Raw genomic sequence first — 22,664 nt, 5'->3', positions numbered from 1 at the left:
AGTTGTCCAAATATAGTTCACTTATTAAACCTCACAATAATTTCATAATTAACTGTCAATGTATTTCTAACAGTATAACCAAATCAGTAATTTTTGATATAACTGTAAAAGCTATTCTGAAAATTTATTATTCCAAAAATGAAACCTTTATCTGGTTGTAAATGTTAAGATTATACCAGCAAGAATGAGTCTTTCTGTAAAAAAATAAATGATTTAAATCAAGTCTTACTGACTAGTGATTTAAATTGATTTGCTTTAAATCAAAACCACCCTGATGCAAATTCGTCTTGTGCATGTGGTTCCTCTCAGAACTGACAACTGGGAGAGGCCCTGTTCAGTTGGTAGTCTTTCCAAGCTCTGTGCTTTGAAATCCTTTAAATTAGAGATTCCAGGGGTTGAACCCATAACTTTCTGTATGCAGATCCTACGCTAACGCCCTACTGTAGGTGCAGCCTGTCTAAAAGTGGGACTTGCCTGCAGTCCTGGCTTCTTGGTTTGTGTTCTGTTAGATGGTCATTTTTCAGCAGCTCACGGCCTCCATACACACTGCCCAGGCTTGAAACCTCAGAGAGGTGACTTCAGTGCTTCTAATGCAGCAAAACAATGCAGGAGGAGCAGTTACAAGTTACCCGTTTCTGCAGCCACAGCTGGTGCTGTGATTCTCCCGCGGTTTGACTTCACACCCAGAGATGCTCTCAACCGTCTCTCAAGACAGACGGATGCCAACGACAGTCACCCAGAATACAAAATAATCAGATAAATCACACCTAGTCACTCATACATTGTAGAAAAATGGCTGATAAATAATTCTTTAAGGCACTTTATTGTTTCAGGAAGCGGCACTGGGGTTGCCCGAATCAAAATCGGGCACAAAATACAGCACCAATCTCACAATGAACAGGGACCAAAACTAAAATGAAATGAAACAACATTCCTACTTTAAACAACTCACAGTCTCTAGATAGCAGATGAAATGAAAGAGCCGGATGAGAGAAAGCCGGTTAATAATAAGAAAAAAATAACAGGCATAGTACCGTATCTTCTGAAAAGCCACACACCAAATATTTTGAAAGGTAAACCGAAATTAAGAAGAGTGTAAAAATATTTAGGAATCTCAGTGACTTTTCCGCTAGAGATCAAAGAGTCACAAGATCTTAAACACCCCTCATTACTAAATTCATTTACAGTGGTACCTCTGGTTAAGCACTTAATTCGTTCTGGAGGTCTGTTCTTAACCTGAAACTGTTCTTAACCTGAAGCATCACTTTAGCTAATGGGGCCTCCCACTGCCGCCATGCCGCTGGAGCACGATTTCTGTTCTTATCCTGAAGCAAAGTTCTTAACCTGGAGCACTGTTTCTGGGTTAGCGGAGTCTGTAACCTGAAGCAGAAGAGTTTGGATTTGATATCCCATTTTATCACTCCCTTTAAGGAGTCTCAAAGCGGCTAACATTCTCCTTTCCCTTCCTCCCCCACAACAAACACTCTGTGAAGTGAGTGCGGCTGGTCACCCCAGGTCACCCAGCAGCTACATGTGGAGGAGCGGAGACGCGAACCTGGTTCCCCAGATTACGAGACTATCGCTCTTAACCACTACACCACACTGGCTCTTCCCTTTCATCTTTCTGCAAGCTAGCAGTTAACAAACCAGTTTCCCCCCTGCAAATCTTTCATCTTTAACTGGCATATAATGAGTAGATATTCAACAGGTGAAGCTTACCCCCCATCAGGAAATTTTTTGGTTGAATTCTGCAGTAACCTTGGCCAGAATAACTGTTGGAAACTCTAGCGGGAGCCCTCAGCAGATTAAGCAAGATTAATGTGTCTTTGAGCAGTAACTAGAAATGATGTTTTACTGGAATTGGAGCTGAGCCCTTAATGCTACAGTGCCACACAGAGAAATGAGAATTACTTCTGCCTAGCTTAACATGTCTGATAGCTTGCATTCAAGGCTACTGTCAATATTAGTTCTACTTACAGCAGACCCACTGAAATCAATAGGTGTAAATGAATCTGTTAATTTCAATGGGTTCACCCTGTGTATTACTTAGCTGCATTTCACCCTCAATCTCCAGCTCTAGGTGCACTGATCTTGTGGAGTAGCATTTCAGAACAGGTGCCAACAGCACTGATATTTCATCAGCAAGTAAAAACATTCATTCAGGCTTTCCTGGGCCTTTGATATTGCTTTATTTCTCCTTAGATATGGCAGGCATTTTATACTCTAAATGCCTACGGAAATTTGTTTTAGTGGATTGTCTTACATTATTATGCCTTACATCACCTTGGTAACCTCTGTTTGGAATGATTTATTTTAACAAATAATTAAGAAACAGACTCTACCAAAAGCACCGTTGGTGTTTCCTTAACCAGAGAATTCCATAAAGCACAGCAAAGTGATAATTTCACCAGCTGCAATTAAAAATATGTTAAATTGTTGTACTCTAATGAAACTTGTTTGCTGGGTTTTTGGTTTCTTTTTCTTTTCCATTTCCTCTTTAGCACATAAATTTGGGATAAAAAGGTAAAGGGACCCCTGACCATTAGGTCCAGTCGTGGCTGACTCTGGAGTTGCGGCGCTCATCTCGCTTTATTGGCCAAGGGAGCAGGGGTACAGCTTCCAGGTCATGTGGCCAGCATGACTAAGCCGCTTCTGGCGAACCAGAGCAGCGCACGGAAACGCCGTTTACCTTCCCGCCGGAGTGGTACCTATTTATCTACTTGCACTTTGACGTGCTTTCGAACTGCTAGGTTGGCAGGAGAAGGGACGGAGCAACGGGAGCTCACCTCGTCGCGGGGATTCGAACTGCCAACCTTCTGATCGGCAAGTCCTAGGCTCTGTGGTTTAACCCACAGCGCCACCCGTGTCCCTAAATTTGGGATAGCCAGACGCAATAGAGAACAAAGTTCCTATACCGTTTATCTCAAGATTAGGAGAGGAAATCTATGCAGGTGATATTTGCATGATAAGCTACACCTTTTAATTTTTATTATTATTAAATTTGTTAGTCCTTTTATCTTGCCCAAGGCAACCCAAAGTGACTTACAGCCAATCCACCAATGAACTCCCCACCCCCCACATAGCGACATTAAAACCAAGGGGGGGGGGGGAGAAATAGCATTAGAAACCTCCCACTTGCTTCCAAAAGGCCACAGATAGTTGAAGGCCTAAAGCCTGGTTATAAAGGAAAAGTCTTGCCTGGCAGCTAAATGATGGTGCCAGGCAAGCCACCCTGGGGAAAGCATTCCACATATACTTGCTGAAATTCCTCTTCTACACAAATATTAAAGGTGCAGAATCCCAGTCTTCCTTTGTTTCTGGCCACCCTACAAGCATTTCAAATATCAAAGCACAAAAAACAAAATGTTGCTTAGGCATGAGAGGTTCTGATGAAAGTGTTAATAGCTAAGCAGCTACCGTGGTACCTCTGGTGACGAACTTAATTCGTTACAGAGGTCCGTTCTTAACCTGTAACCATTCTTAACCCTTTAGCTAATGGGGCCTCCCGCTGCCACTGCTGCACGATTTCTGTTCTCATCCTGAGGTAAAGTTCTTAACCCGAGGTACTACTTCTGGGTTAGCGGAGTTTGTAACCCGAAGTGTTGGTAACCCGAGGTACCACTGTATAATGGTTGTTCAACTGGCACTAGAAAAATGAGGGGACATGGGCCTAGATATATATACAAAAAAGCTCTGTACCCAGGCTTCCACTAGGAGGCACTGTTAGGTTTGCCAACCAGCCAGAAAAGAAGACTGGCCTGCTGCTGTGCCTTTTATAGCAGTTTGATCTGAAGAAATCAGTAGGTGATGTTTTCAGAGTTTGGAGATAAACATTATCACCTAAAAACGCCTCTACATCAAGCTGGAGTTAAAGGCAGAGAAATAGGGGCTAGGGTTTTTTTAAAGTTAGCAACCCTGGGTGAATTTCCTACGTAGTTAAAGAAATAAAGTAAAACCACACACAATATTACAATAAATAAATGTTTGCACCAAAATAATTACGAGCATAGGTCTGTAACATGTTCCACACTGAAGCATCAATAGGGAGGGGACTTAGATAAATGGCATTGTTTCTGTAGGGAAACCTTCTAGGATAATTACTCCTAAACCCGTTGTTTTCTCTGGTGTACCCGAGTACTGAATTTGGTCCCATAGATATAACTGATTTCCATTCCTTATTCAACAAGAATCACCATTCAAATAAATGGACAGGTATAATTAAGGCGAACCAGTCGTGCAAGTGAACAATTGTTTGCAGGACTTGATCCTAATGGAAGGCCCTCCTGCCACAATAGAGTCCAAACAACTCTTACCCATGAGGACAGATGTGTTTCTGTGCATTTGATCCATGAAAGACAGCTTGGTTCTAACTATGTTAATCTCCAGCAGCTAAGAAGGGCCAGCGTGGGATTTGTTCGTTAGTTCCCAAGCGGGGAGGAGAATGAGTTTTGGTGCAGTATACATCGTGTGAGGGGTGTGAGAGAGAGATGTATACATATGGCAAATATGTCTACACATTCTGTCATTCTAGTCACACTCACTGCTCAGGATAAATAAGGTTAGCCACTCCTGGTTTAAACACAGTACGGTCACAATCTTGTTTTCTCCAGGGATCTTGCTATGTCGATTTAACTACTTCAAAGTATGTGCTTTCAGCTGAAGGGCGATTTGAGACTTCATAAACCATGGTTAATCTCAATCTCTAGCCGCGGTGCTCTCATGGTTTATCACAAACCATGGTTTATGAAGCTGGGAGTGTGTATCAGGTGATGTTCTTCTCCCTCCCTAGCTCCCCCCCTCCTTTAGTTGCATGCTGACTTTAGAACAAAGACCTGAATTGTATTAAACCAGGATTCCATATTAAAGTGGAACCTCGGTTTACGAACTTAATCGGTTCCGGAGGTCCGCTCTTAAACCGAAACTGTTCTTAAACCTTAATGAGGCCTCCTGCTGCTGGTGCCCTTCCACCGTTCGGATTCTGTTCTTAGACCAAGGTAAAGTTCTCAAACCAAGACACTATTTCCGGTTTTGCAGAGTTTATAAACCAAATCGTTCTTAAACCAGACTGTTCTTAAACCGAGGTACCACTGTACGTTCTAATTCAGGCTGAATGTCGATCAACAAACCAGAATAATAAGCCACCGTGTGATGGAAGCAATGGAGGGATGATTGAGGAGTGCCTAGTTTATGGAAAGCCATGGTTTGACTGAGGTTATGAAGTGGCCCACTGTGTCAATTTGTCAGAATAAAAAAATAAAAATGCTACGTGTAAAACAACATAGCATCCTTTCAATGCTACTCCTTTCTCGTATTATTCGATTATATTCTATTAAAATAACATTTGTGCTTCATCCAAGCTGCGATGAATTTGCTGAGCTAAATGAACAGAAGGGATCTTTGTGATAGCTCAAAAATAGCAACAATATTTTTTTAAAAAATCATGTTAAAGATGAAGGGAATGCAGGTGCACAACATGAGGGAAAACTCAAAGGAGGATGCAAGTGGCAGAAGAGCAAGCTTAGGAAATATCTGAGGTATTTTTAAACTCCTGAGTAAAGGTGACACATGGAGATATGAAGGAACAAGGGTGAGCATTCACTTCTTAAATCTCATTTGCCTTTTCAGTTGTTAAAAGTCACTGTGTTCCGCCATCCACGTCCAAGAGTTCATCAAGGTATTCTACTACTTCACCCTAGAAGAGATTACAACAGAGGACAGGTTAATTCTGTGCCATGCAAACCTATAGAGATAATTCCTTTTTCTTACAAGTATCAGGTAGACTTGAAAATGTAGCCAGCTAAGCCTAGTTCAACAGGATAGAAGTTTCTCCTAATGAATAGCTCACTTGCTTCTGATGATGGACCTGAGTGGATAATATTTCCCCAACCTTTAGGAATGAATGGATAAATAAAATTAATAAAATAACTTTCAAGATGGTGTGACTGACAGCTGGTCTTTGCGATGGATATGCCCTTTTACAATAGCCTACTGCTGAAAACAGAATTGCAGCTAATTCCTGGAAGCCGCAGACACAAAACACAGGATTATCCCGGCTTCCCATTGGAATCACTGGAATGCCAAGAGAGAGCAAAAAGGGCAATATTTGCATCTGTATTATAGACAGATACTTAGATATAAGTTTTCACATTTTGGTTTATTTTATACCTGCAATTGCTTTTAATTGTTGCATATCTGGAACTGTTTTAACACTTTTTTTTTGTTTTATGGTTGTAGCTTTTTAAAAAAATATATAATTGAATATGCTATACAGTGGGGCCCTGCAAGACGAATGCCTCGCAAGATGGAAAACTCGCTAGACGAAAGAGTTTTCCGTTTTGGAGGTGCTTCGCAAAACGAATTTCCTATTGGCTTGCTTCGCAAGACGAAAATGTCTTGCGAGTTCCTGCGGGGTTTCCCCCCCCCTTTTTCTAAGCCGCTAAGCCGCTTATCTGCTTATCCGCTAAGCCGCTAAAAGCCGCTAATAGCGCTAATCCGCTAAGCCGTCAATGGGCTTGCTTCGCAAGACGAAAAAACCGCTAGACGAAGAGAATCGCGGAACGGATTCTTTTCGTCTTGCGAGGCACCACTGTAGTTGTAACCCACCCTGGTAAAGGACAGCTAACAGTCTAATAAATAAAATGTTCATTCATTCATTCAATTTATAGGCCACTTCATATAAAAAGATCTCTAAGCAGTTTGTAAAGTAAAAACCATACAATCACATGGCTGAATGAAATACGTATGATCAATATCACAATAAGATGGGTGGGATGGCATGCTGCTATTTTGCCTTTCACCACAAGCTCCTTGGCCCTTCCGTAAAAGTGCAAAGTGGTTTCAACAGCTTCTGGGAGGACAACTGTTTGCTTTCGTTCAGCTAACTTGGGACGCGGGTGGCGCTGTGGGTAAAACCACAGAGCCTAGGACTTGCCAATCGTCAGGTCGGCGGTTCGAATCCCCGCGGTTCGAATCCCTGCGGCGGGGTGCGCTCCCGTCGCTTGGTCCCAGCGCCTGCCAACCTAGCAGTTCGAAAGCACCCCCGGGTGCAAGTAGATAAATAGGGACCGCTTTATAGCAGGAAGGTAAACGGCATTTCCGTGTGCTGCGCTGGCTCGCCAGATGCAGCTTGTCACGCTGGCCACGTGACCCGGAAGTGTCTGCGGACAGCGCTGGCTCCTGGCCTCTAGAGTGAGATGAGCGCACAACCCTAGAGTCTGTCAAGACTGGCCCGTACGGGCAGGGGTACCTTTACCTAACTTGAAACCTTTTAAGAACTTAGGTCAATAAATATTCTCATCGCCAAATATTATTTACCAAAACTAAGCCATTTGCCGTAACGGAAGTGGCCTTCCAAACGCTGCAGGCACGCATAAATATTTGTGGAAGGAGAGATTACTGTGAAAATAATGAAGCTTTTTTTCAAACTAGTGAAAATAAGCACTCACGTTTTCATTCGGCAACTTTGATTTGTTTTTCCTCCCAGCATGTGCAAAGGTAAAAACAATTGCTTATTTTTTTGCACGACTTTAGGAATTCTACAGGAATTTCTCATAAGATGCTCTTGCAATTCTGTACCTGTAATGCAGTTTTTCCTGGTGCGACTGATCAGGGGAACCAGTGTTCCAGTCGAACCAATAACCGGGTCGCTACATTCTTAGCAATGTAAGCACTAATGTAAAAAATCAGAGCAGAACAACCCACTGACACTGGGATATCGCTTGTTGTGAGCTGGACAAATCAGGATGATACAGATAGGAGGGTTTGCTGAGGACCTGAAATGTGGGGCAGCTTGATAGTGAGGATTCTGAGTGGGGGCACCTCTCTTGCCTCACCTGTATCTGCAACGAGAGCTACAAGCCCTGCCTCCCACGCCCTAGCTCTGCCACCTAACCTGGCGTCATTAGACATTGGGAATAGCTCTGCCTCTCTGGCCCTGCCAGCTTCTGGCCCTTGTCAGCTAAACCCAGGAAGTGCCAAAGGAGAACAGAAGGCTCTGCCTGCTAGGCGTAGTAAGAGACTGCAGAAAGTTGAGGCTACCCCTTTACTATATATAGAATAACAAGGGTGTGTGTCAGTCGGATCCATGTCTAAAGCATTGGGAGTTTGATCACCTGCCTTTCCTGTAGTTTTACTTGGAATGAGTTTGTGTATTGCCTGCAGTGCACATGATTTGCATATCTTTCATAGCAATCTAAACATTAAAGCCTTTCGAAAGAATCCTCCTTTGAGTCTTTGTTCTCCAGCACGTGCAAGCACTGCTAGACAACCCTGTTTTTCCTCTTTTCCCTGTAACGTTTAAGTACAGTTACCTGTGTCATTTCCTCATATTTTCTTGACTGCAGCAGCTATTAATATACGGAAGCAGGGAAACACATTATGTGACAATGTAAAAACATAGGCAATTCTGCCAAAACTTTACGGAGAGGAGGTCCTGAATTCAAGGGCAGGCCTGTGTCAAGCGTAAGGTCTAGTGCTGCCTTCAGAAATTAAAAGTTTTCCAACAAAAATACTGTATTTAGTTGGGATCTGTTGCTTTGTAAAACAGTTTCTCTGCTCCATATATTTTCATAGATATACAGGGTGAGTTCTTTAAAAGAGGCCCTGTGGATACAGAGTACAGTGGTACCTCGGGTTAAGTACTTAATTTGTTCCGGAGGTCCGTTCTTAACCTGAAACTGTTCTTAACCTGAAGCACCACTTTAGCTAATGGGGCCTCCTGCTGCCGCCGCGCCGCCGGAGCACGGTTTCTGTTCTCATCCTGAAGCAAAGTTCTTAACCCGAGGTACTATTTCCAGGTTAGCAGAGTCTGTAACCTGAAGCGTATGTAACCTGAGGTACCACTGTACACATGTTCCACGGGGCCTCTTTTAAAAGACTCACCCTGTATATTCTGGACCACAGATAGTATCTAGATGAAAATGCTACTCTTGATTCATTGATATGGTAGTAGAATCAATCCCACTCCCTCATTAAAGGATGAGAATTTGCCATCATTTTCCCATTAGCACTTTCATGATGACGCAACACCACCCCCTCTCTTGGGAATGCAGAATGGAAACCGAGTAAGTAATTTGCGACGAGCCAGCAAATACTTCACAAGTATCGACTGCAGAAAAAACAGCAAAGCCAAATTTGCTTGGTGCCGATTGGCCAGCCATTTATATCAATCACAAAGTCGTTTCACCCCACTCAGAGTAGCCGCAATGCTACACTGTGCAGGTAACAGTGCAGGAACACAAAGGGAAGAACACACACTACAAACCAAAAGCACACTGGTGAGTTAACCTTCGGCATGGGGTGGTGGACAGCATTGGTTCTGGACACTCTAAGTGTGCCATTACAGGAACAGAAAGCACCCTGGAGCAGAAAATACTAGGCCTGTTCACAATGTAGATGGCTGATGGGGGGACAATAGCGACACAGTAGTCCAGGATGATGTGCAGGTCCCTATTCACAGAGAGTGGATGCACATCACTGATGTGTGTGGTGATGGTGAAGAGAGTGTCTGCTCATAGTAATTTTCTTGCTGGTGGTAGTTGGTGTATGGCCCTGAATTGACAAATTCTGGGAGCAGAAATGGGCCAGCCATCTACGCCCCCCCAGCACCACCGCATCTTCTACCTGGGCAGCAGGGCTTCAACTGCAGTAGCGGCTATGCCACTCCAGGCTGGCCCTGGGGTGGGTTAGAATTGTTCAAACACAACCAATGCAATTCTGGGCTGCATCAATAGGAGTCTAGCATCTAGATCAAGGGAAGTAATAGTGCCACTGTATTCTGCTCTGGTCAGACCTCACCTGGAGTGCTGTGTCCAGTTCTGGGCACCACAGTTCAAGAAGGACACTGACAAACTGGAACGTATCCAGAGGAGGGCAACCAAAATGGTCAAAGGCCTGGAAACGATGCCTTATGAGGAACGGCTAAGGGAGCTGGGCATGTTTAGCCTGGAGAAGAGGAGGTTAAAGGGTGATATGATAGCCATGTTCAAATATATAAAAGGATGTCACATAGAGGAGGGAGAAAGGTTGTTTTCTGCTGCTCCAGAGAAGCGGACACGGAGCAATGGTTCCAAGCTACAAGAAAGAAGATTCCACCTAAACATTAGGAAGAACCTCCTGACAGTAAGAGCTGTTTGACAGTGGAATTTGCTGCCAAGGAGTGTGGTGGAGTCTCCTTCTTTGGAGGTCTTTAAGCAGAGGCTTGACAACCATATGTCAGGAGTGCTCTGATGGTGTTTCCTGCTTGGCAGGGGGTTGGACTCGATGGCCCTTGTGGTCTCTTCCAACTCTATGATTCTATTCTATGATTCTAACCAGGTGAGTGGTATTTATGAGCCTAGATTATGGGTAGGCAAACTGAGGCCCGGGGGCCAGATCTGGCCCAATTGCCTTTTAAATCCGGCCTGCGGATGATCCGGGAATCAGCATGTTTTCACATGAGTAGAATGTATCCTTTTATTTAAAATGCATCTCTGGGTTATTTATGGGGCATAGGAGTATATTCATTATTATTTTTTCAAAATATAGTCCGGCCCCCCACAAGATTTGAGGGACAGTGGACCGGCCCCCTGCTGGAAAAGTTTGCTGTCCCCTGGCCTAGACTATGCCTCAGTTCCTCTTCTCACAGGCATTGCTACCAAGCTGGTGAAAAACCCCACACTCCGTTGTCAACCTGAGTGCATGTGGAAATTGCTTTTCTTACACCAAACCTGAAACTCTGATTGCTTCCACCTACTCCCAAAAATGCCCAAAATACTATGCAAATCAGGACGAATGCGCAATTTTAGCTAAATGACAACTGCGCTAGCTTTTTAGTGAAGCGAGTGCTACTGAAACAAAGATGAAAGTCCGTGTCTCATAGGGATCCCTTATAGGAATGCTGAGAACCAGTTAGGGTAGGGCCCCCTGGCATGCCATGAGATGCTGCAAACATGGCCCTATAGACCGAAACTGTCCTTGCTGATTCATCTCATGGGCAGAGCCACTGAGGAGGCTAATGGAGAGGGAGAATTAGATGACAGGGAGTCTGGTTCCATTGCCACGGCAACAGAGACATTTCCTCCTCTGCTAGGATGCCTGGATAACTCAGGTGGGGAGGGGAGTCTGCCAAGCCTATAACCAGTTGTTCATAAGCCAGCCAGGCACAGGGGAATTTTTCCTTATTTGGAGATATGACAGAAGTGTCACATGCTTAATTTCTGCATGTCAGGCTGCTTTTGTCAGGTCCCAGGTCGCAAGGTGGTTAGATTGGTCTCAACTAGGGCCAGGGCCTTTTCAGTACTGGCCCCGACTTGGTGGAACACTCTGTCACAAGAAACAAGGGCCCTGCGGGACTTGACATATTTCCACAGGGACTGCAAGGCAGAGCTGTTCCGCCTGGCCTTTGGTTTGGACTCAGTCTGACCCTTATGTTTCCCTCCCCTTATGGTCTTGATCTATGGGCTACTTTTAAAATGAGACTGCATTTTAAATTGCATTTTAACCTGTATTTTAAATTGGTTTGTTTTTCCCCCCTATTATGTTTTTACTGTAATTTTACTGGTGTTAGCCGCCCTGAGCCCGGCTCTGGCCGGGGAGGGTGGGGTATAAATAAAAATTGTTGTTGTTGTTGTTGTTATTTGAAAGCAAAACAAACTAAAAAAAAAAGACAACCGTACTATCACATTACAACTGGCCTGAAATATCCTTAAGCCGCCATTAACTTTTACTTAAGAAAATGGTATTGCGCTACTCGACTTACTTCATCATCATCCATCACGTGCTCTTTAGCAAATTCATACATTTCCCTCTGAAGTGTTGTTATGTTGTAATACCGAACAGCTTCCTAGAAAAAGAAGGGCAAAATTCCATGTCACATTAACAGCAGAACAGTGCCTAAAAGCACTGTTTCTTTTTAGCACAGCCTCATGCATTGCATGGAAGAAACGTTTCTTACAGAGTCATAGAACCGTAAGAGTTGGAAAGGACCCCGAGGGTCATCTAGTCCAACCCCCTGAATGCAGGAATCTTTTTGCCCAATGTGGGGCTTGAACCCACGACTCTGGGAATAAGAATTTCATGCTCTACCAACTGAGCTATCTTTTCCCAGCACATATAGTACCCTCCATGACTATCCCAGAGAAGGCTCTACAATTTGGGGGATAGCCTGGTTTCCCCTCTCCCCGAAGAAGCCTTTACAGTGGACGCTCGGGCTGCGAATGTGATCTGTGCGGGAGGCATATTCACAACCCGCAGCATTCGCAACCCGCAGCGCTGCATTAGCACACGTGTGGGTCGCGATTTAGTGCTTCTGCACATGTGTGAGCGCCGAAACCCAGAAGTAACCCGTTCCGGTACAGTGGTACCTCGGGTTAAGAACTTAATTTGTCCCGGAGGTCCGTTCTTAACCTGAAACTGTTCTTAACCTGAGGTACCACTTTAGCTAATGGGGCCTCCCTCTGCTGCCGCGCCACCGCTGCGTGATTTCTGTTCTCATCCTGAAGCAAAGTTCTTAATCCGAGGTACTATTTCTGGGTTAGCGGAGTCTGTAACCTGAAGCGTCTGTAACCTGAGGTATGACTGTACCTCTTTTCAGCAAGACAGCGTTTTGCTGGCCTTTTCTACAGGAAAAGCCAGCAGGGAGCTTGGTGGATTGGATACTCCAAGGCACCTCAGTTTCAAGCAGTCATGGAAGCTCCTTGCCAGCCCCTTCTCTAAGAAAGCTGGCAGGGAGCATGTTGGGCCCCCTTGCCTCTTGAGCAGCTACAGAAGCGATTTGCTCAACCATGAAGCTGGAAGGCATTGTCACGCAACTATTGGGACAGACCCCACCCACCCGCACAGCTTCAAAGTCGGAAGGAAGGTTGGTTGCTCCTCATAAAGGCAATGGCGCAGCTCCCATGGCAAGCGTTAAAACTGAACATGTTGAAGCATATCTATCGAAAAGGCTGCAAGGCTGAATGCACCAACTGTGACCGGTTCAACAATTCAACTTACAGGTCTAGGCTGGAAGTCTTCATCTGTGAGTCCCCATTTGTCTTTATGGTACTGATAATAGACTAGATTCTGTTTCATCACTCCGTCCGTCTGGTCAAAGAGCAGGTAGCTAACAACGCAGGAGGCGGCATTTCTCAGATCGTTCACTGAATGAAGATTAAACAAGAGTCAGCTTCTCAGGAGACCGTAAGGAAACAGCTGTTGCTTCTTGCAATCTGAGCATGCAATATTGCTTAATTCATAAAATCTATATGCTTGGCGAGCCTCAAAATCAGAATGCAAGGATTTGTGTTCCTTTCCCTTCTTTCTTGAGTATGCAGATAGAGATAAAAGGTAAAGGTAAAGGTACCCCTGCCCGTACGGGCCAGTCTTGACAGACTCTGGGGTTGTGCGCCCATCTCACTTAAGAGGCCAGGGGCCAGCGCTGTCCGGAGACACTTCCGGGTCACGTGGCCAGCGTGACAAAGCTGCATCTGGCGAGCCAGAGCCGCACACGGAAACGCCGTTTACCTTCCCGCTGGTAAGCGGTCCCTATTTATCTACTTGCACCCGGAGGTGCTTTCGAGCTGCTAGGTTGGCAGGCGCTGGGACCGAGCGGGAGCGCACCCCGCCGCAGGGATTCGAACCGCCGACCTTTCGATCGGCAAGCCCTAGGCGCTGAGGCTTTAACCCACAGTGCCACCTGCGTCCCACTGCAGATAGAGATAGTGGTAAACTATTTTCTCAGAAAGCGTTAATTCCCATTCTTTGTGTATTATGTGTGCCAGAAATGGGAAAAAGGAGCCTTTCTGCTTCCAGTTTTGCAAATCTAAAAATAATTAGCAAAGCCAGGACTTGGTGAGGACTTTCAAGGTCCTGTGCAGATGTTGGACACCTATTTTAAATATATTATAATGATGCTAAGAAGCAGCTTTGCTAGCACAGCTTTTCTTCTCCAGTGAAGAGAAACGTTTTAAATAAGTGAAATGGGCATATATGTTTTTTAAAAGATAGAACCAAGCCCAATTTCAGGAGAGCGCAAAACCTCTTACTTACGTTTATAATAGGCAAACTGCAAGTAGTGATACATAGTTGCTACAAATTTCTCCACAACATAGCCTCCTATGACTGGCGTGAGATCAATTTCACACTTCAGTTTGCACTCCAGAACTTCAATGTAGTGATCTGAAGAAGAATGCACACACGTTCTGAGCATTACACAGTTGTTTCTTTAATTCAGTTTAGCAGCCGGCACTCCTGCTGTGGAAATCTGTGCGCTGAATTTCAAAAGTGTTCTGCTACTTTAGCTCCAAGATCAATGCATACATTTTTCAGCATGCAGGAAGAAACCCCTAACAGAGAACTATTTTATAATAAAAAGTTGCATACTGTTCCCAGTAAAAAATTCACTTGATTGTTGTGCCACCTACAGTAATTGCTAATTTATTGCTAAATCCTGATATTAACATCTTGGCGTTCCATGGCTTTGTTTACTAATTGGGGTGGGAGGATAAAATAGGCTATCATTCTGTTTAGCCACAGAGAGTATTCTAAGAAGCAGCTAGGTAAAGGTAAAGGGACCCCTAACCATTAGGTCCAGTTGTGGCCAACTCTGGGGTTGTGGCGCTCATCTCGCTTTACTGGCTGAGGGAGCTGGTGTACAGCTTCCAGGTCATGTGGCCAGCATGACTAAGCTGCTTCTGGCGAACTGGAGCAGTGCACGGAAACACCGTTTACCTTCCCACCTATTGATCTACTTGCAGTTTGACGTGCTTTCGAACTGCTAGGTTGGCAGGAGCTGGGACTGAGCAACGGGAGCTCACCCCATAGCGGGAATTCAAACCCCAACCTTCTGATCGGCAAGTCCTAGGGTCTGTGGTTTAACCCACAGCGCCACTCGCGTCCCTAAAAAGCAGCTACATGTTATCTAAAGTGTCAATGCAGGGTTGCTGCTTCTGTTTTTTAAAAAAGGAAAGTCATCTCCAGGCAAAGTAGGCAGGGGCCGCTTAAGCCTTTCTCGGTCCACTGATTGACCATCTGTATGAACCCTCATATGGCTCTTCTTCACAAAGGTTAGGCTATGTATTGAACTGTAAGGGAAAAGCCATGGGGGTACTTTAAAGAGTAGAAAATTTGGGGGGAAGGATTAAACCCATCATCACTTTCTCATTCAATCTTCCATCCTCTCTGCAGCTGCCTTTCTTTAAAAACAAAACAAAACTTATCTGCATTTGCACATACCACAACAGGGCTGGGAAATTTTGGGCTCCACAGTCTAGATCAGCCTCAGGTGCCAAATCTGACAGGTGGACATGGGACTGAGAAGGCAGGCAGTGGCAGGGTGGAGCAATATTTAAAGGATGGGGTAGGTGGCTTCAAAGAGCGCCTTGCAGCTTTAAGACAGTACCCATGCTCCCAAGGGGAACCTGGAGACTGTCTTAAGAGTGCTTTGCAAAATCACCTTTTGAAGCAGCCTACCTACCCCTCCTTTAAGCTATCTGGCAGACAGCAGTGAGGGTGGGAGTCTCCCCCACCACTCTGATGTTTAAGGTAGAATGGGTGGCTGTTTCAAATAGCACTTTTGCTGCACTTCTCCTTTAAGTGGGCAAGGGGCAGCAGTAATGTGGCAGTTTCAATTATATTGATCAGAAAACAATGAAAGGTTTGCTACTAATTTCAGTCAAGGACTGATTTCCCAGATTAATTTCCTGGGTGAAAAAACTTACTAAATTCAGATTTACAGACATTAAACCACTTGCTGTGTGGTCATCTGCTAGTCTTGCATGACATCACAAAATTTGTTTATCTACAGAATCGTCAGGATGAAATAAATAAGACACAGGGCAACAAGATATGGATGTGTTAGGGGAACACCTATCAAAGAAAACAAAACATGATGATGCATTGAATATTTATTATGATGTATTATGCAGAAAGGTGATTTAATATAACTCTGAAACACACATTCTATCCATTTTCCCATAGTTTATTATTTCCCATAGTTACCCATCTATATGATCATCTGGAAAACGAGCATGTAGATTTGACACCACCTGCTATGTTATGAATTCTCTCTCTCTCGCTCCCTCCTTCCACAGCAATCTCCTACTGTTTAAACACACACCTCTGACAGCTAGCATTATCAGAAAGGACATTCACAAACAGCACACGTCAAGCAAAATTATTTTAGGAGACCAAGGTATCCTTCAAGAACCCCTTCCCAAATACTGGCACCCAGCTCAACACCTACCTGCTATGGACAGATAGAACTCTTTAAAATCCGTGATCTCCCGGGAGCCTTCACAGGCAGCTATGCAATCATCATAGGCTTTGTAGAAATCAGGAATTGCCAGCTCCATGTCTGTGATGCAAGTCCTCCAATTTTCTCCATTGTAGGCCTTTACTGCCCTGATAAAGAGATTCTGAGGAGACCGGGGGGGGGGGGGGATGTAAGGAAGTAGCATAGGTTTGATTTGACTTGATTCAAGGCTGCATCGCTGTGTCAAAATGGACAGCAGTCCTGGATGGTTAAGTCCAGTTGAAGGTGACTATAGCGTTGTGGTGCTCATTTCGCTTTCAGGCTGAGGGAGCCAGCGTTTGTCCACAGACAACTTTCCGGGTCATGTGGCCAGCATGACTAAACTGCTTCTGGCGCAACGGGACACTGTGGTGAGTGCCAGAGCGCACGGAAATGCCGTTTACCTTCCCGCCACAGCGGTACCTATTTATCTACTTGCACTGGTGTGCTTTCGAACTGCTAGGTTGGCAGGAGCTGGGACACAGCTTGCCGATTTGAACCGCCAACCTTCCAATCAGCAAACCCAAGAGGCTCTGTGGTTTAGACCACAGCGCCACCTCTTCCTAGTTTCATTGCCACCACCCAGTCAGAGTCCTTTTTTAGCTGCATCCTCGAAGAGACATTCTCCAATTCAATGTTACCCAGTTCACACATAATGCTAAGCCAACCATGGATTAGCGTGAACAAGCAAAGGTGCAGGTTCCCAGAGAGAAGACTGGGGCTACAGCACTCCTCTTCTGAGCCTGGTGCTGAAACACTCTGTGGGGCTAAGCTATGGTTTGGCTTGATGTTATGTCTGAACCCAGACTCATGGTTTGCCTCACTCCAGACAAACCGCGAGCTGTAGCCACAGTTTCTTCTTGGTTTACCATTCACGCTTTGTCTGGGGGAAACAAACCATGAGTTTGGGTTTGGAGCAATGCTAAGCCAAACCATGGTTTAGCCCTGAATGGCGTGTCAGCAGCAGGACCAGGGTACAGAGCACACTGGCTGTGTGTGGTGGTGCAGAGCAAAGGGAGGAAAGACTTTCTTCTACTCTCCTATTTATTCTCCTCTTCTCTGTGAGTGGCAGCAGGATCTTAGGACTGGCGTGAGTTGTGAAGGGATGAGGCAATATGGGCAAACTGTGTGGGGATGGGGATTGGCAATGGGGTGGCAGCAGTGGATAGGCAAGATGTGGGGTTTGAAGGAGCTGTAAGGGGTTTGGGGGGTGAGGCGTAGAGGATTGTTGAGCAAAGCAAGTAGGGGTGACAGCCCCTAGTCTATATAATAACCCAAACCCTCATTTTCTTCAATCTCCCTATTCACTCTGACACAACTTTTTTTCAGCTGTCACTTTCCAACAGACTCTCTTGCAACTCTTCCCAAGATTTTAAAAGCGCTTTCGATACTTCAGTTCAAAACTATTACTTTTGCCAAACAGGTACATGATTCTAAGTTATTTTCCCATGAATACAATACTCCCACAAATAAAACGTTAAATATTGGTCTGCTCATATGTAGTCATGCACAATGAATGCAAAGAGTTCCATGCGCAAATATAGTATCTAAAGCATTTGTCTTTGTGAGATAGCTCAAAAAGTGCCATATTTGTAAACAGGCTGTCAATACTTTATTAAGGAGGGATGCAATCCAATCTGAAAATCGTATTAGCACAACACTGCAACAGTGTTCTACTAAAAAATTGGGCACAGAAAGGAATACTGTGCAGAAGGAACAGAGGAATGGCTAATATGATTGGGATCCTATAAACAATGACAAACTCTACCTTACATTGGTAAAGTGCTGAGCACCGAATTCTTTAATATTTATTTCCAGGTAAGCATAGTTAAGACTGAGCTGTAAGAGGTACCACAAGTAGAACGAAAAATTATAGGCAAAGTAAAATTAGGAGAACAATCAGACCTTAGCTTCTGGGCTGGTTTTTTTTACATAGCTCTTCAGGAGTATAAATAGGGTGGGGAACATACCTCATATGATTTCATTTCCAAATCTTTAATATGGTCCTCAGCATCAGGCATGCTTTTGTAGTATGCCATATTCCTTTTCATCATCTCATCTTCAGGATGTTTCAGGAGAAATGTGTGTGCTGCTGCAATGGCTTTTGGGAAGTTGTTTGCCTAGCCAAAAAGGAAGAAGAAAGAGAGACTTCTGAAACCATCACTTACATTTTATAAACTTTTCTCCTAGAGCTTTGATTTCATGGCGTTGTTCTCAAGAAGACTGATGTCACGAGCCTAGGTGCCAACTCCTAAGGGTCAATGACCCTTCAGTTTTCAATAAATTAAAAGGTGCCATGGGCTTTGAAGACACTTGAACTCAGGATGAAAGGGAGAAACGTGCCTAAAGGGAAGGCACACTTGGGTGATCAACTCCCACCCGGAAACCTATGTCCCTACTGTGGGAGGACGTGTGGATCCAGAATTGGCCTCCACAGTCACTTATGGACCCACTGATAAAAACCTTGTTGATGGAAGACAATCTTACTCAGCTACGAATGATTGCCAAAGAGAAGAAGTAATTTAAAACTAATAAAAATTATTATCGACATATCTATGATGTCTTGATGATGCTTCTGGAAATGTATTATAGGAATCTTTATGGGAAATTTTGGGAAGCTTTAAAATACTGATAATACTGATGTAACCATTGTTCGGAGCTTCATCTTTGTGGCAGTGGAAAGTCTTGTTGCAACAATAAAGATCAGGCCTACCGGCCACTGTTTTGCTTCTATTTCCTGGCTGAAGAGATATCTCCCCCCCAACCTGAACCTATGGGATCCAATTGCAGGGTGCTCAAAAAACGGATTTTTAAAAATTTAAATCGGATTTTAAAAAATTTAAATCAGATTTTTAAATTAAAATGCTTTTGGAGGAAAAACCTTTCTAAATATAGTTTTCTATTTAAGTTACATGATAGTCCAAAGGCTATTCATCAGGAAATAAGGATTTGTTTTATGTTTTTCATGTGTGATAAAACTCAGTCTAAGGTTTTGTTTTTTTAAAAAAACCGTTTGACCAGATAAGTTAACAAACATGGATGCATATGCTACAATGTTATTGTTTTAGTTAAATAAATCATTTAAATCATTATTAAGGAAATGATTATGTTTCACTTTCCGATGAAGTGCAGCAGAAAAGTTGCCCAAATATAAACTGTTAACTTATGAAACCTCACTATAATTTCATAATTACCTGTCTATGTATTTCTAACTAGTACAGTGGTACCTCGGGTTAAGTACATAATTCGTTCCGGAGGTCCGTTCTTAACCTGAAACTGTTCTTAACCTGAAGCACCACGTTAGCTAATGGGGCCTCCCGCTGCCGCCGCTGTGCGATTTCTGTTCTCATCCTGAAACAAAGTTCTTAACCCGAGGTACTATTTCTGGGTTAGCAGAGTCTGTAACCTGAAGCATCTGTAACCTGAAGCGTATGTAACCCGAGGTACCACTGTATAACCAAATCAGTAATTTTTGATGTGACTGTAGAAACGACTCTGAAAATTTTGTTGTTGTTTAGTTGTTTAGTCGTGTCCGACTCTTCGTGACCCCATGGACCAGGAAAATTTATCCTTCCAAAAATGAAAACCTTCCTCTGGTTGTTGCAAAGATTATACCAGCAGGAATGTGTCTTTCTGTTAAGTCAAGTCTTACCGACTAGTGATTTAAAATCGTGATTAAAATCGGTTTCGGCGCTCACACATGTGCAGGAGCACTAAATCGCGACCCACACAGGTGCTAATGCAGCGCTGCGAACATGCCTCCCGCACGGATCACGTTCGCAGCCCGAGCGTCCACTGTAAAGGCGGGGAGAGGGGAAACCAGGCTACCCCCCAAATTGTAGAGCCTTCTCTGGGCTAGTCTGAAGGAGCGTCTCCTCCCCCATCGGTCTGCCCGGACACTGAGGTCCAGCTCCGAGGGCCTTCTGGCGGTTCCCTCCCTGCGAGAAGCAAAGCTACAGGGAACCAGGCAGAGGGCCTTCTCGGTGGTGGCGCCCGCCCTGTGGAATGCCCTCCCATCGGATGTCAAGGCGATGGACAACTACCTGACATTCAGAAAACATCTGAAGGCAGCCCTGTTCAGGGAAGTTTTTAATATGTGATATTTTAGTGTATTTTTCATCTCTGTTGGAAGCCGCCCAGAGTGGCTGGGGAAACCCAGCCAGATGGGCGGGGTACAAATAATAAATTATTATTATTATTATTATTATATAGTCATCGAGGGTACTATATGTGCTGGGAAAAGATAGCTCAGTTGGTAGAGCATGAAATTCTTATTCCCTGAGTCGTGGGTTCAAGCCCCACGTTGGGCAAAAAGATTCCTGCATTCAGGGGGTTGGACTAGATGACCCTCGGGGTCCTTTCCAACTCTTACGGTTCTATGACTCTGTAAGAAACGTTTCTTCCATGCAATGCATGAGGCTGTGCTAAAAAGGAGCTTTTAGGCACTGTTCTGCTGTTAATGTGACATGGAATTTTGCCCTTCTTTTTCTAGGAAGCTATTCGGTATCACAACATAACAACACTTCAGAGGGAAATGTATGAATTTGCTAAAGAGCACGTGATGGATGATGATGAAGTAAGTCGAGTAGCGCAGTACCATTTTCTTAAGTAAAAGTTAATGGCGGCTTAAGGATATTTCATGGGACGCAGGTGGCGCTGTGGGTTAAAGCCTCAGCGCCTAGGGCTTGCCGATCGAAAGGTCGGCGGTTCGAATCCCTGCGGCGGGGTGCGCTCCCGCTGCTCGGTCCCAGCGCCTGCCAACCTAGCAGTTCGAAAGCACCTCCGGGTGCAAGTAGATAAATAGGGACCGCTTACCGGCGGGAAGGTAAACGGCGTTTCCGTGTGCGGCTCTGGCTCGCCAGAGCAGCGATGTCACGCTGGCCACGTGACCCGGAAGTGTCTCCGGACAGCGCTGGCCCCTGGCCTCTTAAGTGAGATGGGCGCACAACTCCAGAGTCTGTCAAGACTGGCCCGTACGGGCAGGGGTACCTTTACCTTTACCTTTAAGGATATTTCAGGCCAGTTCGGGGAGAGGGGAAACCAGGCTACCCCCCAAATTGTAGAGCCTTCTCTGGGCTAGTCATCGAGGGTACTATATGTGCTGGGAAAAGATAGCTCAGTTGGTAGAGCATGAAATTCTTATTCCCAGAGTCGTGGGTTCAAGCCCCACGTTGGGCAAAAAGATTCCTGCACTGCAGGGGGTTGGACTAGATGACCCTCGGGGTCCTTTCCAACTCTTCTATGAGTTCAATGGAAGAATCCACCCTGGTTCCCACCGCCCGGGGGAGGCGCTACCTTGAAGTAGGCGAACTGCAGGAACTTGTAGGGCTCCCGCTGCTGGAACTCGGCCAGCACCTCTCGGCTGGGCTGCGACTGGCGGAAGGCCGGCAGGCCCTGCTTGCAGCGCTTGAGGCACTGCGCGCGGCGCAGCAGGTCGCCGAAGAAGCGCAGCTCCGCGAAGCCCTCGAAGCGCCCGGGCTCGCCGCCGCCGCCGCCGCCGGCCTCATAGTCCCGGGCTCGGGCCGAGCTGCAGTTGACGTGGCAGAAGGCCTCGCTGTCCCTCAGCAAGCGGTGCAGCCTCAGGCTGACCTCGAGGTAGCTGACGCTCTCGGGCCACTTCTCGGCGCCGTACTGGTCCAGGCCGTAGCGGTAGGCGGACTCCAAGGGCATCAGCTCGTCGCGGGGGAAGCTGCGGAAGCTGTAGCGCTCGAATTGCGCCCGGCAGCCCGGAGCGCGCAAGCAAAGCAGCAGCAGCAGCAGCAGCGCCGGCGCCGTCAGAAGCAGAAGCGGCGGCCGCCGCGCGCAAACGAGGCGCCACATCTCCCTCCTTGAAGCTGGCGGGGAAGGCGACGGACAGACACCACGTCGCAAAAAGAAGGGGGGAAATGGGCGAAGAGGAGGAGGAGATGGCGACGCCTCTCTCCCACCGATTCGGAGGGACCAGGCGGGGAGAGAGAGGTCTCCTCCTCCTCCTCCTCCTCCTGCCCGGCTGAGGGGCGGCGGCGAGGGGCGAAGGGAAGCCGCTTCCTCAGGGAAGGGCAATATTTATTTATTTATTTATTTATTTATTTATTTGGTTTGTCAGATTAAAGTTCCACAATCACATATCCAACCAACATACAGCATTAAAAGCAAGATTCCAAAGAATCTCCTGGACTTCGCTCCTCCCCTTCGTGGGTCTCTTGCACATCATTTCCTCCTGCGTCTTTTATAACACTCCGGATCGTTTTACATCTCCCTTATATCCAATATTCACCATTAAACGACAAGGGTTATTCCAATCCTATTAATGGTTTTTGCTGTTTATGATTGTGTTTAAGATAAATGATAAATTCTCCCCCATTCCTTATTATAGCTGTCAACATTTTCCTTTTTTTAAAGGGAAATTCCCTTATTCCGAATAGGATTCCTTGCA

At 45.3% G+C, this 22,664-nt stretch overlaps 1 protein-coding gene across 2 annotated transcripts; it reads right to left on the bottom strand.

Moving 5' to 3' along the window:
* Positions 1-804: 804 nt before the first annotated feature.
* On the bottom strand, positions 805-22,151 carry CRTAP (cartilage associated protein). 2 transcript variants are annotated; one of them, XM_079947796.1, is made up of 9 exons: positions 21,545-22,151; positions 18,220-18,369; positions 16,202-16,373; positions 14,008-14,136; positions 12,973-13,118; positions 11,738-11,821; positions 5,062-5,692; positions 3,685-4,933; positions 805-2,495 (listed from the first exon to the last, which is right to left on the bottom strand). In XM_079947796.1, exons 1-7 carry the CDS (start codon positions 22,067-22,069, stop codon positions 5,636-5,638), a joined length of 1,263 nt encoding a protein of 420 aa, XP_079803922.1. In that variant the 5' UTR covers positions 22,070-22,151; the 3' UTR covers positions 805-2,495; positions 3,685-4,933; positions 5,062-5,635. The 2 variants fall into 2 exon arrangements, with proteins under 2 accessions (XP_079803922.1, XP_079803921.1); XM_079947795.1 differs by having other exon boundaries at positions 3,685-5,692.
* Positions 22,152-22,664: the final 513 nt, after the last annotated feature.

The sequence above is a fragment of the Podarcis cretensis genome, assembly GCF_951804945.1.
Source record: "Podarcis cretensis genome assembly, chromosome: 12".
NCBI classification, from domain to species: domain Eukaryota; kingdom Metazoa; phylum Chordata; class Lepidosauria; order Squamata; family Lacertidae; genus Podarcis; species Podarcis cretensis.
Note: the sequence above shows the minus strand (reverse complement) of the source record. Positions and strands in the feature narration are given on the sequence as shown.

What these genes read in the sequence shown, in the direction of transcription:
- CRTAP (XM_079947795.1), bottom strand. Translation starts at nt 22,069, where the DNA reads ATGTGGCGCCTCGTTTGCGCGCGGCGGCCGCCGCTTCTGCTTCTGACG. An exon ending in TGGAAATGAAATCATATGAG is followed by an intron (nt 16,374 to 18,219) that starts GTATGTTCCCCA and finishes CGGTCTCCTCAG; the next exon opens with AATCTCTTTATCAGGGCAGT. An exon ending in AAGACTTCCAGCCTAGACCT is followed by an intron (nt 11,822 to 12,972) that starts GTAAGTTGAATT and finishes TTCTTTTTCTAG; the next exon opens with GAAGCTGTTCGGTATTACAA.